Genomic DNA, 13,970 nt, shown 5'->3' on the forward strand with positions numbered 1-13,970 from the left:
AAATGAATCATTTATCTAAATTTACCTTCAACAGCTATTTATTTCAGATGATTCAGAAGAGGTATACATTTGGGACAATGATGATTCCCTAACCTCAAATCTACCCGTCCTGCAGGTACAAATTTTGAAATTTTGTGAACAAGTGAGCTTGTAGTCAGAGCTACCACAGGGTTGTATACGTAAAAAAATGGCACCCCTTCGTTTATTTTTAAACAGCAATGCAATGGAACAAGTTTGTTAACTCAAAAATAGTATATTTTTATTTTGAAACTTTTTTTAAGCTTACAGCCCTAGTAGAATACTTTGAGAAAGTAAAATAAACGAGAGGGTGCATGAAACATGGATAAGGGTAATGTGAAAGCTTTGCTTGTAATGGATGTAGAATGACAGAGATTTTGATTATTTCCGTTAATTCTTTAGTCATAAATTTGAAGGAATTACTGATTTTGATTCGCAGAATAGGTGAAAAGTGAGGTTACGAGACGCCACCGGATAATAAACATGTGGTATTATTCATGTTAATATTTTTTACATTCACATTTGAATGCATTTGAAAAACAATTTCGTGAAATTAGCGCCATGATTTGATAAAAACGAACGAAATTCACACAAAAATACAAAATTCTCCGCGCGAACCGCGTGACTTCCGCATCAAAAACAGTGCATGCACTGTTTTGTCGTGCGTCGCGCGGCTAAACGCTTTCCGCTTCGCATCGTTCCGCGCGCACTCTGGCATGTTATGATTGTTTTCCCTGTATTCTAATGAACGGAGTTCTGCCGCGCGTCGACGCGCGACCTGTCAAATGCCGCATTGCACCGCTCCGCGCCGCGTGACGCGTCCACTCTGGCTGGCACCTTAGTCGTGGGCGTGCAAGGCCCCGATCGGAGCAAGCTCTGTAGGAAGTGCGAGCAAGCTCTGTAGGCATGGCTGACCTCGCGCTTCTATAAGCCAGCATTTGTGGAGCGATTGCTTATGGAGTACACCACCGATGATCTACCCAGCGATGATCTAGTCGGAACCCGAAACCGTGCATGTGACGCCGCAATGCCAAGGCGATCCTACCTAGAAAAGGATGCAAACCGGTATACTGGTGGTGTCCAGAAATCGCAGAACTTTACACATCCTAATTAAGAGCTAAAAGGAGGATGCGAAGAGCTCGCACCGATGAGGGTAGAATGGAGCGAAGTGAGGTCTACAGGCCGGCTAAACTGGCACTGAACAAAGAGATTTGGGCACGTAAGCGGGCGCGCTTTGAAAATCTCTGCCAGCCAACTGCCAGCACAACCTCATGGGGTGATGCCTACAGAGTAGTCTTGGCCAAAACGAAAGGCGCGTCAGCACCCCCAGAACGCTCTCCCGAGATACTGCAGAAGATCGCGGAAACGTTGTTCCACCGCCACGATAGAAGACCATGAACTCCGTCCACTATAGCCAAAATGACCAAAGCGAAGTCACACCAGTGACGAACGACGAACTCATTGCCATAGCGAAGTCGTTTAAGTTGAACAAAGCTCCGGGTCAAGACGGAATCCCGACAGTATCCAACAAGGCAGCCATCGAGGCTAGCCCTGACATGTTCAGAACCGTTATGCAAATGTGCCGGAGAGGTGGAAAAGGCAAAGACTGGTTCTACTGTCGAACCACGGGACACACATCTAGTGGCCCATCGGCATACAGACCTATTTGCCAATCATTATGTCGAGGCTGACGGTCTAAAACGCGAAACCAGATGACTCTGGGTTCTCGGATAATCAATTCGGCTTCCGGAAGGGTCGATCGACGGTGACTACGCTTCGTGGAGCAAAGGTCGGGTATGCAACAGGCATGCGGTAGATATATCCCTCTCCGGGCAACATTGTTGAACTCGTACTCATCGTACGAGGCGGACAAAAGGGATTCCGTTTCTTCCACGGTCTCTCGAATCGTACTTGAGCATCACAGAAAATGGCGGCCGATCAACAGCAAGATAAGTTGCGTGACGAGGTATTCGGTGCAGCAAGGAAAACTGAAAGCTGGCGAGTTAACGAGCTGGCTAACTAGTGAATTGAGCCCAAAGTGCTGCAGAAAATTATCTTTCTGAAACTCAAAAAATAGCGCATGACGTAGAAAAATAAATCATGAGTTGTATCATTGCACACCTGAAGCCAAATTGTGAAACGAGAAAAATACAACACACTTCAGTAAGCTGGACAGGTATCAGTATGTCAGCACCAGAGGCACATTCTCCTCCATTTGGGAAATTTGTGCCGTAGGCTGGACACGTAGTACGAATGTCGGAAGAAATAATAGCCAAAACAATATTCAGCAGGGAACTAGGTAGAGTACAGCAATTTCGTGCACGCGGTGAAAGAAGACCTCTGCGGGTAAAATAACATCTCTCAAGACCGGCTCTACTGTTGACTTTGCGCTGGAATAAAGCGTGAGATATTTTGATAAAAAAAACAAAAATTAGATAGCTTCTTTGTTCCAAGAAGACAACATGAAAGAACAACATAGACCTAGTTATTTAGAAATTTATTGTACGTGAAATTAACCCATATCCGCCCAGCGTCCTATTTATAGGACAGATGCCCCGAACGCCCAGCGTCCTATAAATAGGACAGTCCTTTTGATGTGAATATCTCCAGAATTATGCAAAATTTTAGAATACTTTCTTCAGAGAAGATGTTCTCCACACCCATACCTTGCTCACAGTGGACAATATAGTTTGTGACTGGTTCACTAGGTGGCGCAAAGGTGCTGCAAAGAATGCAAATTGTCACGATCTGTGAGCATCATTTCCAATGCGAAAAAAAAGTTATTTCCCTGGAATCTTGACAATGGTTAATAATTTACAGTTCATTTCTTCGGCAGAGTTGTTAATCACACATTCCTTAGGATGTGGAGGTGGTAGCAAGGATATTTAAATTCAAGATGGCGGCTTAGGTTCCAAGATGGCGGTCAAAACTTCAGAATATATGCTTTTTAACGACAATGCTGCTTCGGATACTATGCAATATGGGTATCTATCGATCGGGTTTCACAAGTAGAACTCAACAATTAATATCCGACGCCATTTTGAAATCAAAGATGGCGGACCATATCCAATATGGCGGCTATGAAAATACAGTTTGATCTATGATACCATGCAATATGGGTATCTATCGATCGGGCTTGATGAGTAGAAATCAAATATCGATATTTAACGCCATTTTGAAATCCAAGATGGCGGAACATATCCAAGATGGCGGCCACGGAATGGTAGTTTGAGCTATGATACCATGCAACATGGGTATCGATCGATCGGGCATGATGAGTAGAAGTAAAAAAACAATATTTAACGCCATTTTGAAATCCAAGATGGCGGACCATATTCAAGATGGCGGCCACGGAATAGTAGTTTGATTTATAATACAGTTATGTTCCGATTTTATCACGCCCTCCACGCGTCAGTCCTTCATTTTTCATTAATTTACTGTTACATATGAATGCAAGTGTTTCCCCATTTCTTCAAGATGAATGCTGAAGGTGCGTTTTGCAACTTTAAAAATATTGGAACTGCGAATAGGTTTTGAAGAATATTTAAAAGCACTTTTGAAAAGGGGCGTGATAAAATCGGAACAATACTGTACCATGAAATATGAGTATCGATCGATCGGGCATGATGAGTAGAAGTAGAAAATCGATATTTAACGCCATTTTGAAATCCAAGATGGCGGATCATATCCAAGATGGCGGCCACGGAATGGTAGTTTGATCTATAATACCATGCAATATGGGTATCTATCGATCGGGCATGATGAGTAGAAGTAAAAATCGATATTTTGCGCCATTTTGAAATTCAAGATGGCGGACCATATCCAAGATGGCGACCAAGGAATGGTAGTTTGAGCTATGATACTATGCAATATGGGTATCTATCGATCGGGCTTCATCAGTAGAAGTCAAAAAAAACAATATTTGACTCTGTTTAGAAATCCAAGATGGCGGCCCATATCCAAAATGGCGGCCACAGAATGAGTGTTTGGACTATGAAACCATGCAATATGGGTATCTATCGATCGGGCTTCATGAGTAGAACTCAAAAATGAATATCCGACGCCATTTTGAACCCCAAGATGGCGGACCATAACCAAGTTAGTGGCCACGGAATGGTAGTTTGAGCTATAATACCATGCAATATGCGTATCTAAAGGGTAGCGGGTAGGATAAAAGGTGGAGCAGACGGTCGGGTAGAGGGTCTGGGTGAATGATAGTGTAGAGGGAGTGGAGTAGAAGATTAGGATAGAGGATAGGTGTTCCCAATTTCAGAAAAAACACCGTCTTGTGAGTTGCTATTAAGCAGCTACAAGGCTGTAATTTATTAAGTCAATCATTAATAATGTCTTTGGGTAAGTATGAGGGGTTTCTTACAATTTCAGTGTTTTACTGCCAACTGCGGACAATCTACCGCGAAGGACAATCTTATCGACGATCATCAATTAACGGGAAATCTACAGGTACAGGTATGATTCAAGGTTAAGGTGAGTATAATGTTTTCATTTCAGGCAAAACGTACCCTAAATTCAGCTTTAATTCACGCACGACTACTAATGAGCTACTTAGGAATCCAATATTTAAACTCTACAAACGTATGTAATTAAAGAATTCATTAATACAGTGTTAACATCAGTAAATTTACAAACTCACTTCGAAAAACCAACTATTGCAACAACTCACTCGTGGATATAGTTCAATATTATTGCTGATTCATGATACAGGTTCTGATAAACGAATTCTGACAGTGACATACGAATTCTGTCAACCCGCATCTTTACACCGACTCGTCCGAGGGAACGGTAAGTTGCTTCACTCTCTGCGTGCCGCAACGAGGGGTACCGCCAACATTCCCCGCCCCGTGAACTACTTCCGATTCCCTAGGGATATCTTCCAGGTTCTTATCCTGAACGGCAACGTCGAGAACTGCCAGCTTCACAGCAGGTCTGCTGAAGACTCCTCTAGATGTTTGTATTTTTGCTCGCCGCACTTGTCCTGATTTGTCTGGATACGTCTCCAAAATTCGGCCTCTTTCCCAGCTGTTCCTCGAATTCTCGTCAACAACTACTACCAAGTCTCCAGGTTCCAAGGGTTTTGTTGGTTCAAACCATTTTGTTCGTCTCGTCAACATCGGAAGATACTCCCGCGTCCATCTGCTCCAGAAACCGTCCACGATACGTTGTGTCAATTTATAACTGTCCCGGAGTACGTTTCCATCACAATCAGGCTTCGTTGTAGGTTGCTTAATGCCAGTCGATCCGTACATCAAAAAATGATTTGGTGTAAGTGCGTCTTGGTGTACGTCCTCAAGTGGTACGTAGGTTAGTGGACGAGAATTTACAATCGCTTCAGCCTCTAACATAATAGTTTCTATCACTTCGTCGCTGGGATGCCGAGGATTATCCGATATAGCTCGCATCGCCACTTTGACGGATCGTACCATGCGTTCCCATGGACCTCCCATGTGGGGCAACTGGAACGTTGAAATGCCATTGAGTTTGCGCATTGGTGAACGTGGATGCACAACCCTCGTTTATCTTATCGAGCTTCCTCTTTTCCTCCGCTAACTGCCGATTAGCACCCACAAAGTTGGTGCCATTGTCCGAGAAGACCTCCGAAGGTGCACCCCTTCTAGCCACGAATCTCCGGAAAGTCATTATACATGAGGCTGTTGAAAGGCTATGTACCAGCTCCAGATGAATTGCGCGAATTGTTAAACAGGTGAAGAGACAAATCCACCGTTTAACGCTACTGCGCCCAATCTTGACCAGGAACGGTCCCATATAATCGACGCCCACGAATGTGAAGGGTCGAATGAAGGGCGTTAGACGTACTTTTGGCAACGGAGCCATCAGTGGTGGTACTGGTCTAGCCCTTTGTATTTTACAGTGCTGACACTCTCGGCTCACTTTCCGTACGAGTACCCGAAGCTTCGGTACATAAAACTGCTGTCGTAGTTCATTACAGACTGTTTCGCCGTTCGCGTGGAGAAATCGTTTATGGAATTCGTGCACAAGAAGATAAGTTATGCGATGCTCTCTTGGAAGTAATACAGGGTATCTAGTAGCATACGGAACATGTGGAGCACTGCTGATCCGACTATCCATCCTTATAACACCATGCTCATCAAGAACTGGGGACAATGTATGCAACGGACTTCGTTTTTGAACTCTGCATCCATTCTTCAACTCTCGAATCTCCTCAGGGTATGCGCTAGCCTGTGCTTGCCGCCAGATTGCTTCTTCTGCTTTCACGAAGTCATCTCGATCTAGTAGGGAGCTACACTTTTCTCGACCCAGAAAGCGCTTCCATACCTTTACTGCCCGGTACACCTGTGCCATCGTCCGGATTAGACGATTCCAGCTCGAAAAACGTCCAACTTCAAATAACTCCTCGATCTTTTGGTGGACAGCTACAATATGTACCTCTTCGCTCGCTGCCTCGGTTTCGGATACCTCTTTTGCTGGTTCCCTCGGCCACCGCTCCTTCGGCTCTCGCAGGAAATATGGACCCTTAAACCATCGGCTATCAGGATCGAAGGATGGGCCAGCGTTCCACTTAGTAGCGTTATCAGCAACGTTCATTTTCGACGGAACATAATTCCATTCATCAACGCTAGTGAGCGAAAGAATTTCGCCAACACGGAAAGAGACAAACTGGTGATATCGCCTACCGTCCGACCGAATCCACGCCAAAACTGTAGATGAATCAGTCCACAAGAATCGCCTCCGAATATTGAGAGTGTGTAACCGTTTGGTTACAGGATTGTGGATTTTTGTTTTGTAAATGTTGTAAGTGTCGGACCCTTCACGTTTCTTGTGTAATAACAGTAGAGTACCACAGTAGTGATAGGGTCCCGTACCGCTGTAATTGTGTTGCTGCTACCAAAAATTGAGTATGGCTGAACTAATTAATAGACAGAACATGAAGAGAATGACGGAATGTGGGAAATTAGGATTTTAGCGGCCATTGCCTAAATTTGGCCTCTTTAAAAAACTCAGGCGTCCGTGTGCTGAAGACGTGTTTTGTAGTGCAGTGGTTAAATTCGGTTTGAGAACCAAAATACCAACCCCCTCCCTTGACGTTGGTCAAGTGGATGTCTGGGAAGAAACCTGTTCAGGTAAATTGAATCCCTGCGCTTAATTTAGACCTTCTTTTAAAGTGCATGTCCCGTTCAATAGGACCTCTTTTGTTTGGACCTCAAAAAGGTCTACCGTCCAGCACACGGCTCGGCCCGTGGAACCGGGAACGGTTCCCGCGCCTAACTGTTAAGGTTTTCGTCCTCCAAGAAGGACAATCTCGGGCAAAAGCCCTAAACGTATAGGAGATTTCCCCTCTCGGCCGTCCAAGGTGGTTAGTCCACGGCCGGCCGATTGCGTCCAAGAGGGAAGACGCCTGCATCCCCCCCCCCCCCCCCCAGCAACGCCCGCTGGACCCGTCGGCCGAGTACCGGCCCCGCTCGCCTCGTCATCCGGCGAGATTTCCGGCCGCACAGCTGGACAGGAGTCGCTGTGTCGGCCAACGAACCCACCAACATCAAACAGCAGCGGTATGTACCGGTACGAGTAGATTAGGTTACACATAACAAATTATACACTTTATAACACAGAACAACACGCACACGCCACAAATTAGGACATTTAATAAATATGTAAGTAATGTGAAGGATCTGTGTTATTAGTTTTTGTATCGCGAAAGTGCCCTTGATTACCCAGTAGCTAGCCGACCCTGGGATTGCCGGAGTCTCTTGTGTCCTGAGTCGGCCCGGCACTGTCATATTGACGATTCGTTTCAAGTGAGAGCCCTACAGATGTTTTGCAGCAGACGCGCTCCCATCATGGCAGCTTGGAGCTCCAGCCGAGGGACTGAAAGTGTCCGAAGGGGCGCTACTTTGGTTTTTGCAGCTATCATTGAACACCAGCTACCTCCGTTGTGCGCCATTCTCAAATAGGCTACGCATGCGCACGCCGCTATACTTGCGTCCGTGAACACGTGAATTTCAATTTCATCTACGTGTTGCGGCTGAAGGTCTCCGAAGAAGCAGCGAGGAATTGCTACTTCATTGATGCTTTCGTAAAGTGCAATCCACTTAATCCATAGTTCTCGTAGATGTTCTGCTATAGGTTCGTCCCAATTTGTCCCCGACCGCCAGATCTCCTGCATCAAAATTTTGCCATGTACAACAAAATGCGCGACAAAGCCCAAGGGGTCATACAGCTTCATTACTGTTCGGAGTACTTGCCTTTTGGTAGGCGCCGCCGGATTGCTTCCCAGAACTTCTTCAAGTCCTGTCCGATCAAAGGTGAAGTGGTCGGCAGATGGAATCCACACTACTCCCAGAACGCGTTCGTAGACCGCATCTTTATCGAGGTTCAGCGACTTGATGGTTGATGAACTGGCCTCTCCCAGACGATCTAGAACATCCGACGAGTTTGAAAGAATCTTTCCGAAATGAAATCCGGCGGATGCATGGATATTCTGAACTTGTGTGACTAATTGAACTGCTTCATCCACGGAATTGACACTGTCCAAGAAGTCGTCCACGTAGTGTCCTTTAACGATCGCGTCTACTGCTCTGGTATATTCTTCTGCAAAGTCGAGGGCATTTCTGTTCTTCGCATATTGCGCCGTACAAGGCGAGCTGGTTGCTCCAAACATAGCCACGTTGATTACATATACCTGTACATCTTCTTCCGGGTCGTTGCGCCACAGAAAACACTGCGAACGGCTGTCTTCCTCCCGTATGAGTATTCTCAAAAACATTTCGCGGATTTCAGAGCAGACGGCTATCTTACCTTCTCTGAACCGTAGAAGTACATCCACGACCGGAACGAGAAGGTCTGGCCCTTTGAGCAACATATCGTTGAAGCACACTCCTCCGACCTTTGCTGCTGCATCCCACACCATTCTAATTTTGTTTGGTTTTTTAGGATTCGTAACTATTCCCAGAGGGAGATACCATCTCCGGAAAGGATCTGTGTTTTCCAATTCTTCCGGGGATAATACACGGACATACTGTTTCCGTACAAAGCTCTCGAGTTGCTCGTTAACTTTATTTCGTAGAACCGAATCCTTTGCCAACCGTTTCTCTAGTCCTCTCAGTCTGCTCAAAGCCATTTGATAGCTGTCTGGAAAGCGTACGTCGTCTTTACGCCATAACAGACCAACTTCCATCCGACCTTTCCTTCGTATAGTAGTCGTTTCCAGAATACACTGCGGCCACTTTCTATAGCCGCACCCACGATTTCGCACTTCTAGCAATTTCTACGATTCAATCGATATGTGGAACAATGTGTATCAACTAGTGTTTGTAAAATATATGATTTACATGAATAAGTATTGTAAACTATTTGTTTGTTAAGCGAAAAACACGTTATTTCCATAATTTGAGCAACCATTTTCTATAGCCGCACTACGGGTTCTTCTTCGGTAATCTGATTTTTTATAAGAAATCATTTGATCAAACTGTCTCAAATGACAAAATTAAGCAAATTGGAAATAAGACTAACGAAAAACAATGAAAAAATCAACCAATTAGTTTTCTTAGTACAAAAAACTAGTTAACTTTCACTATTTTTACTTAAAAGTTCTCTTTAAATCACAAAAACAATATTTTAAGTTGACAAATATATTGTATTGCTTCCTATCGGCAATATTTATTTGAAACATGATTTCTTGGATGATTTCTATAAGATTTAAGGCTGTAATACCAATTTAACAATCACTTTTCTGGAACTTTAGAATTGAGGGATTCCACGGAGGCACGCAAGTCGATCCTGAGCGACCATTTCAAAAATATCTGAAACTTTGCACAGTTTTTCAATTTCATCTAAAACGTCATTTTTCGATATCAAATCTTCATATAGAGTCACGTCTAACTTTTCAAAAGGGTGTATGTGAAAATGGTTGAAAAATATTCAAAAAGCTGCACAGCAAAAACGGTTCGTTCGATTGTTATGATTTTTTCAGCAAAGTTAGATAACTTAATGGGGATTGCTAAGAAAATATACACTGTAAAAAAATTTTTTTTTTTTGCATTAAAAAAATATCATTTTTGTCACACAAACTCAAATATCTCAAAACCCTATCTTTTTACCAACGTGATTTTTTCAGGGAAAACGGTCCATTATATTAGCTATCTACCATAAAAATTTGGTGATGGTAAACTAATAAACAAAAAAGTTATGATATTTCAAACATTTCACAATTTTTACATTTAGTAAAAAAAATATGTTTTTTTTACCGTGTACATTATTCAGAGAATCGCATTATGATGCTGATTTTATTGTTAAGGCTACCGCATGAATTAAACAAGTTATTTTCATGATATTTTTATTTAATTATTCATAACTATTATAGCATCTATTAGAAACTTAGACGCGATCCAGTGTAGTGATCAAAAGTATTGATAGTGTCATTATTTTTATTGTACGTGACTGGCGAAAAATTCTGTTAATAGGGTTAAAACCTGTTGATAATAAGAAACATAAGTAATATTATTTTTAAGATAAAAGCTGCAAAACAAAAGTTTTATATAGACGAATGCGTCTAGTTTACCTGCGAAAAAAACTTACCTCTTTGATAATAGATTTTATGATGGAGAGAAAGCGAGTAACTGCAACACCAACAAATACATAATAGGTGCATACCACGACAATGCTCTAGACGTCTAGTTTACCTGCAAAAATTTACCTATCAGAGAATAGAATCATAAATATCGGGAGGAAGCGAGTAACTTCAACAACAACAAATGCATGATAGGTACCATGACAATGCTCACGAAAAAGCAAAAAATTACTACCGCTATGGTTATTAAGGATTGTAAAGTAAAAGTTTTCTTCAGTCAAGTAAACGACACCAAACTAGTCAGTAAAAACTTGAAAGTGATTTTGTTTATTAAAATCTAACGAACAACATGAGTAGTCGCTTTCTCAACTGTTGTAGGCCGTTTGCAGAAAAAAAGTGCTCAAAAGAGTTACGAAATCTCAGTTCCAAGTGCAGAGAGCCTTGCCACCGTACCATCAGCGACATCTGTTTCAACAAATCAATCGGAAGATGAGTGTATTCAAAAGGTAAACATCGAACGCTTTAACGAGGGCATAGCTGGGATAAAAGTGACTCCGATTAAATGGACGAAGATGGACTACGTTTATTATCCAGAGAAAAAATACCGTGAAATAAACGAAGCTGTACGTAGAAACCTCTTCAAATTAGGACCTGAGGATGTGGAAAATACAGACTACGATGAGGTAATTATGAATATGAAGGAAAGGTTGTCGAATCCAGCCACGACAAGGAAAGAAAAATTATTGATTTTGTCGATGCTGCCAAGTTCGTGGTCTATTCAAGATGCCATTGATGAGTTCGAAACCAATAGATATACAGTAAAAGAGGCAAAACTATTTAAGAATAACTGTCTTTCAACCAAAAATACTAGGTCTAGTAATGCGTTAACAGACGAGGCAAAAGAAATAGTAGTTCAATATTTTGAAGATGATGAAGCAAGTCGAGCTATGCCTGGCCAGAAAGATTATGTATCAGTAAAACAAGATGGAAAGCGTCAAGCAATCCAAAAACGATTAATGATGACGACATTGAAAGAAGCTTACACACGCTTCAAGGAAATTCACAATAATATTAAAGTAGGTTTTTCCTCATTTGCAAGCCTTCGGCCAAGGCAATGCAAGCTTCTTTCCAATTCAGGAACACATAATGTTTGTGTGTGCACAACCCATGAGAATATTAACCTTATTTTACATAGTTTGAAAAGAATAAATTTAACAAAGGATATTAAAATGTTAACTGGTAGTCTTTTGTGTGAAAATACAACATCAAATTGCTATCTACGATCTTGTTCGGATTGTCCAGATTCTTCATTATTGGAAAATACTTTATTCGGTGAGTTTGAAGAAAAATATATTGATCAGTTATCATTTGAGCAATGGGTAACCACGGATAGGTGTGACCTAGAAACAATTGTAAAACCTGTAGATGAGTTTGTGTCATATTTTTGCTTGAAATTAGAAAGTTTAATCCCTCACGATTTCATTAAAACAGAGCAATCTAGCTTTTTAAAAAATACGAAAAATACGTTACAAAATGGTGAATTTTTAGTCATTTGTGATTTTTCTGAAAATTACAGTTTTGTATTGCAAGATGAAGTTCAGTCCCATCACTGGAACGTGCAACAAGCTACAATTCATCCATTCGTTATTTATTTTAATGGAAGTTCGCAAATTGAACACTTTAGTTTCATTGTAATTTCCGAAGATTTAAGGCACGATTCAATATCCGTAAACTTGTTCATTGCCAAAATGATTAACTTTTTACGCGTTGATAAACATAAAGAAGTCAAAAAGATATATTTTATGTCTGATGGAGCAGCGTCGCAGTACAAAAACCGTAAGAATTTTTCGAGCCTATGTCAATTTAAATCAATGTATGGAATTGATGCAGAATCGCATTTTTTTGCTACGTCACATGGCAAAGGTCCTTGTGATGCTATTGGAGGAACAATAAAGCGCATGGCCACAAGAGCAAGTTTAGCCAAAGAACGTGAGCATTAGAGTGGGTCAACGTTGTATGGAGAAACTTCAAATTTGATCGTATGAACCCGGAACAAAGCTATTTCAATATATATTAGCGTCCAAAACAACTGTGCAAAATTTGGGAGCGATTGGTTGCGTCCCCGTATTCCGCATTGCAATTTAAATTTGTATGGAAGTTAGTATGGGAAAACGTACTTTTTTGCATTTTACTCATAAGTTGAATTCATTCGTCTAATACCATGTAACTAATGACGTTAAAGTATAGCCTAGGATATGCCGAAAAACTTTACCGAAGACTGCAAAGTGATCCAACACTTGTGAAAAAAGTTATTCGCCTGGTAACTTAGGCCAAAAATTAAGATTTTATTATTGATGTTATTACTTTACATGTTAAATGTTAAGCACCACCGGGCAATCTGTACGTTTTAACTTTATTCACAAGTGTCGGATCACTATGCGGTCTTCGGCAAAGTTTTTCGGCATATCCTAGGCTATACTTCAACGTCATTAGTTAGATCGTTCTAGACGAAAAATTTCAATTTATGAGAAAAAGCAAAAAAGTACGTTTTTCCATACTAAATTCCATACAAATTTCAATCGCAATGCGGAATACGGGGAAGCAACCAATCGCTCCCAAATTTTGCACAGTTGTTTTGGACGCTAAAAGGAATCAAAAATGCTTTGTTCCAAAAAATCGACTTTGTTGACCCAGTCTAGTGAGCATCCAATTAAAACTGCGAAAGAACTTTTGGAATGGGCGAATCGAAGAAAAGAAGAAGATTTAACCAAATTATCATTTTGTTTTACTACTACGGAAGAGTACGAAATAAAGGCTTCAGAACTCAGCGAGCAATATAATAACGCGAAAACGATCCAAGGAACCCAAAAATTCCATTGTTTCATTCCATTGCACAGTGGGAAAAAACCGACCCAAAAAGGCACCTAATTATTGCGGCTGATTGCGATCTTTGAAGCCCATCTTTTCCGAATGGAAAAATGCCAAGGAATCGATGGGTGATAGTTTCATTCACCGGAATTGAGTGTAAGTGTCCATTTTGCCCCATTTTCCCCTAAAAAACACTGTTTTTCTGAATTAAATAATGGTTTCAACTGATTGCGGCTAACCAACCAATTTTTTATTGATGTAGAATTGACAAGTGCATTCTATGGAGCATACCTCGATCTGTATCTTTGACTGGAAGTGGCCATTTTGCCTCATTTTCCCCTAAAAATACTGTTTTTCTGGATTAAAAATAGTTTCAACTGATTGCGGCTAACCAACCATTTTTTTCTTGATGTAGAATTTACAGGTGCATTCTATGGGACACACCTTGATTTGTGTCATTGAATGAAAGTGCCAATTTTGCCTCATTTTCCCCTAAGATACTATTTTTCTAAATGAAAAG

The 13,970-nt window shown here is 41.5% G+C and overlaps 2 protein-coding genes across 2 annotated transcripts in view; both read right to left on the reverse strand.

The window, feature by feature from the left end:
• Nucleotides 1-13,970, reverse strand: part of LOC109411600 (tight junction protein ZO-1) — a gene marked incomplete in the record, with an annotated part of 419,854 nt that overhangs the window by 314,105 nt on the left and 91,779 nt on the right.
• Nucleotides 459-9,190, reverse strand: LOC134290320 (uncharacterized). The gene is made up of 2 exons (XM_062857433.1): nucleotides 4,670-9,190; nucleotides 459-4,603 (listed from the first exon to the last, which is right to left on the reverse strand). The coding sequence occupies exon 1, from the start codon at nucleotides 9,188-9,190 to the stop codon at nucleotides 7,808-7,810; it is 1,383 nt and encodes a 460-aa protein (XP_062713417.1). The 3' UTR covers nucleotides 459-4,603; nucleotides 4,670-7,807.

Source organism: Aedes albopictus, chromosome 3 (assembly GCF_035046485.1).
Source record: "Aedes albopictus strain Foshan chromosome 3, AalbF5, whole genome shotgun sequence".
NCBI lineage: Eukaryota > Metazoa > Arthropoda > Insecta > Diptera > Culicidae > Aedes > Aedes albopictus.

Bases quoted from the DNA above. Each gene is read 5' to 3' on its own strand.
- LOC134290320 (XM_062857433.1), bottom strand. From the start codon at position 9,190: ATGGAAGTTGGTCTGTTATGGCGTAAAGACGACGTACGCTTTCCAGAC.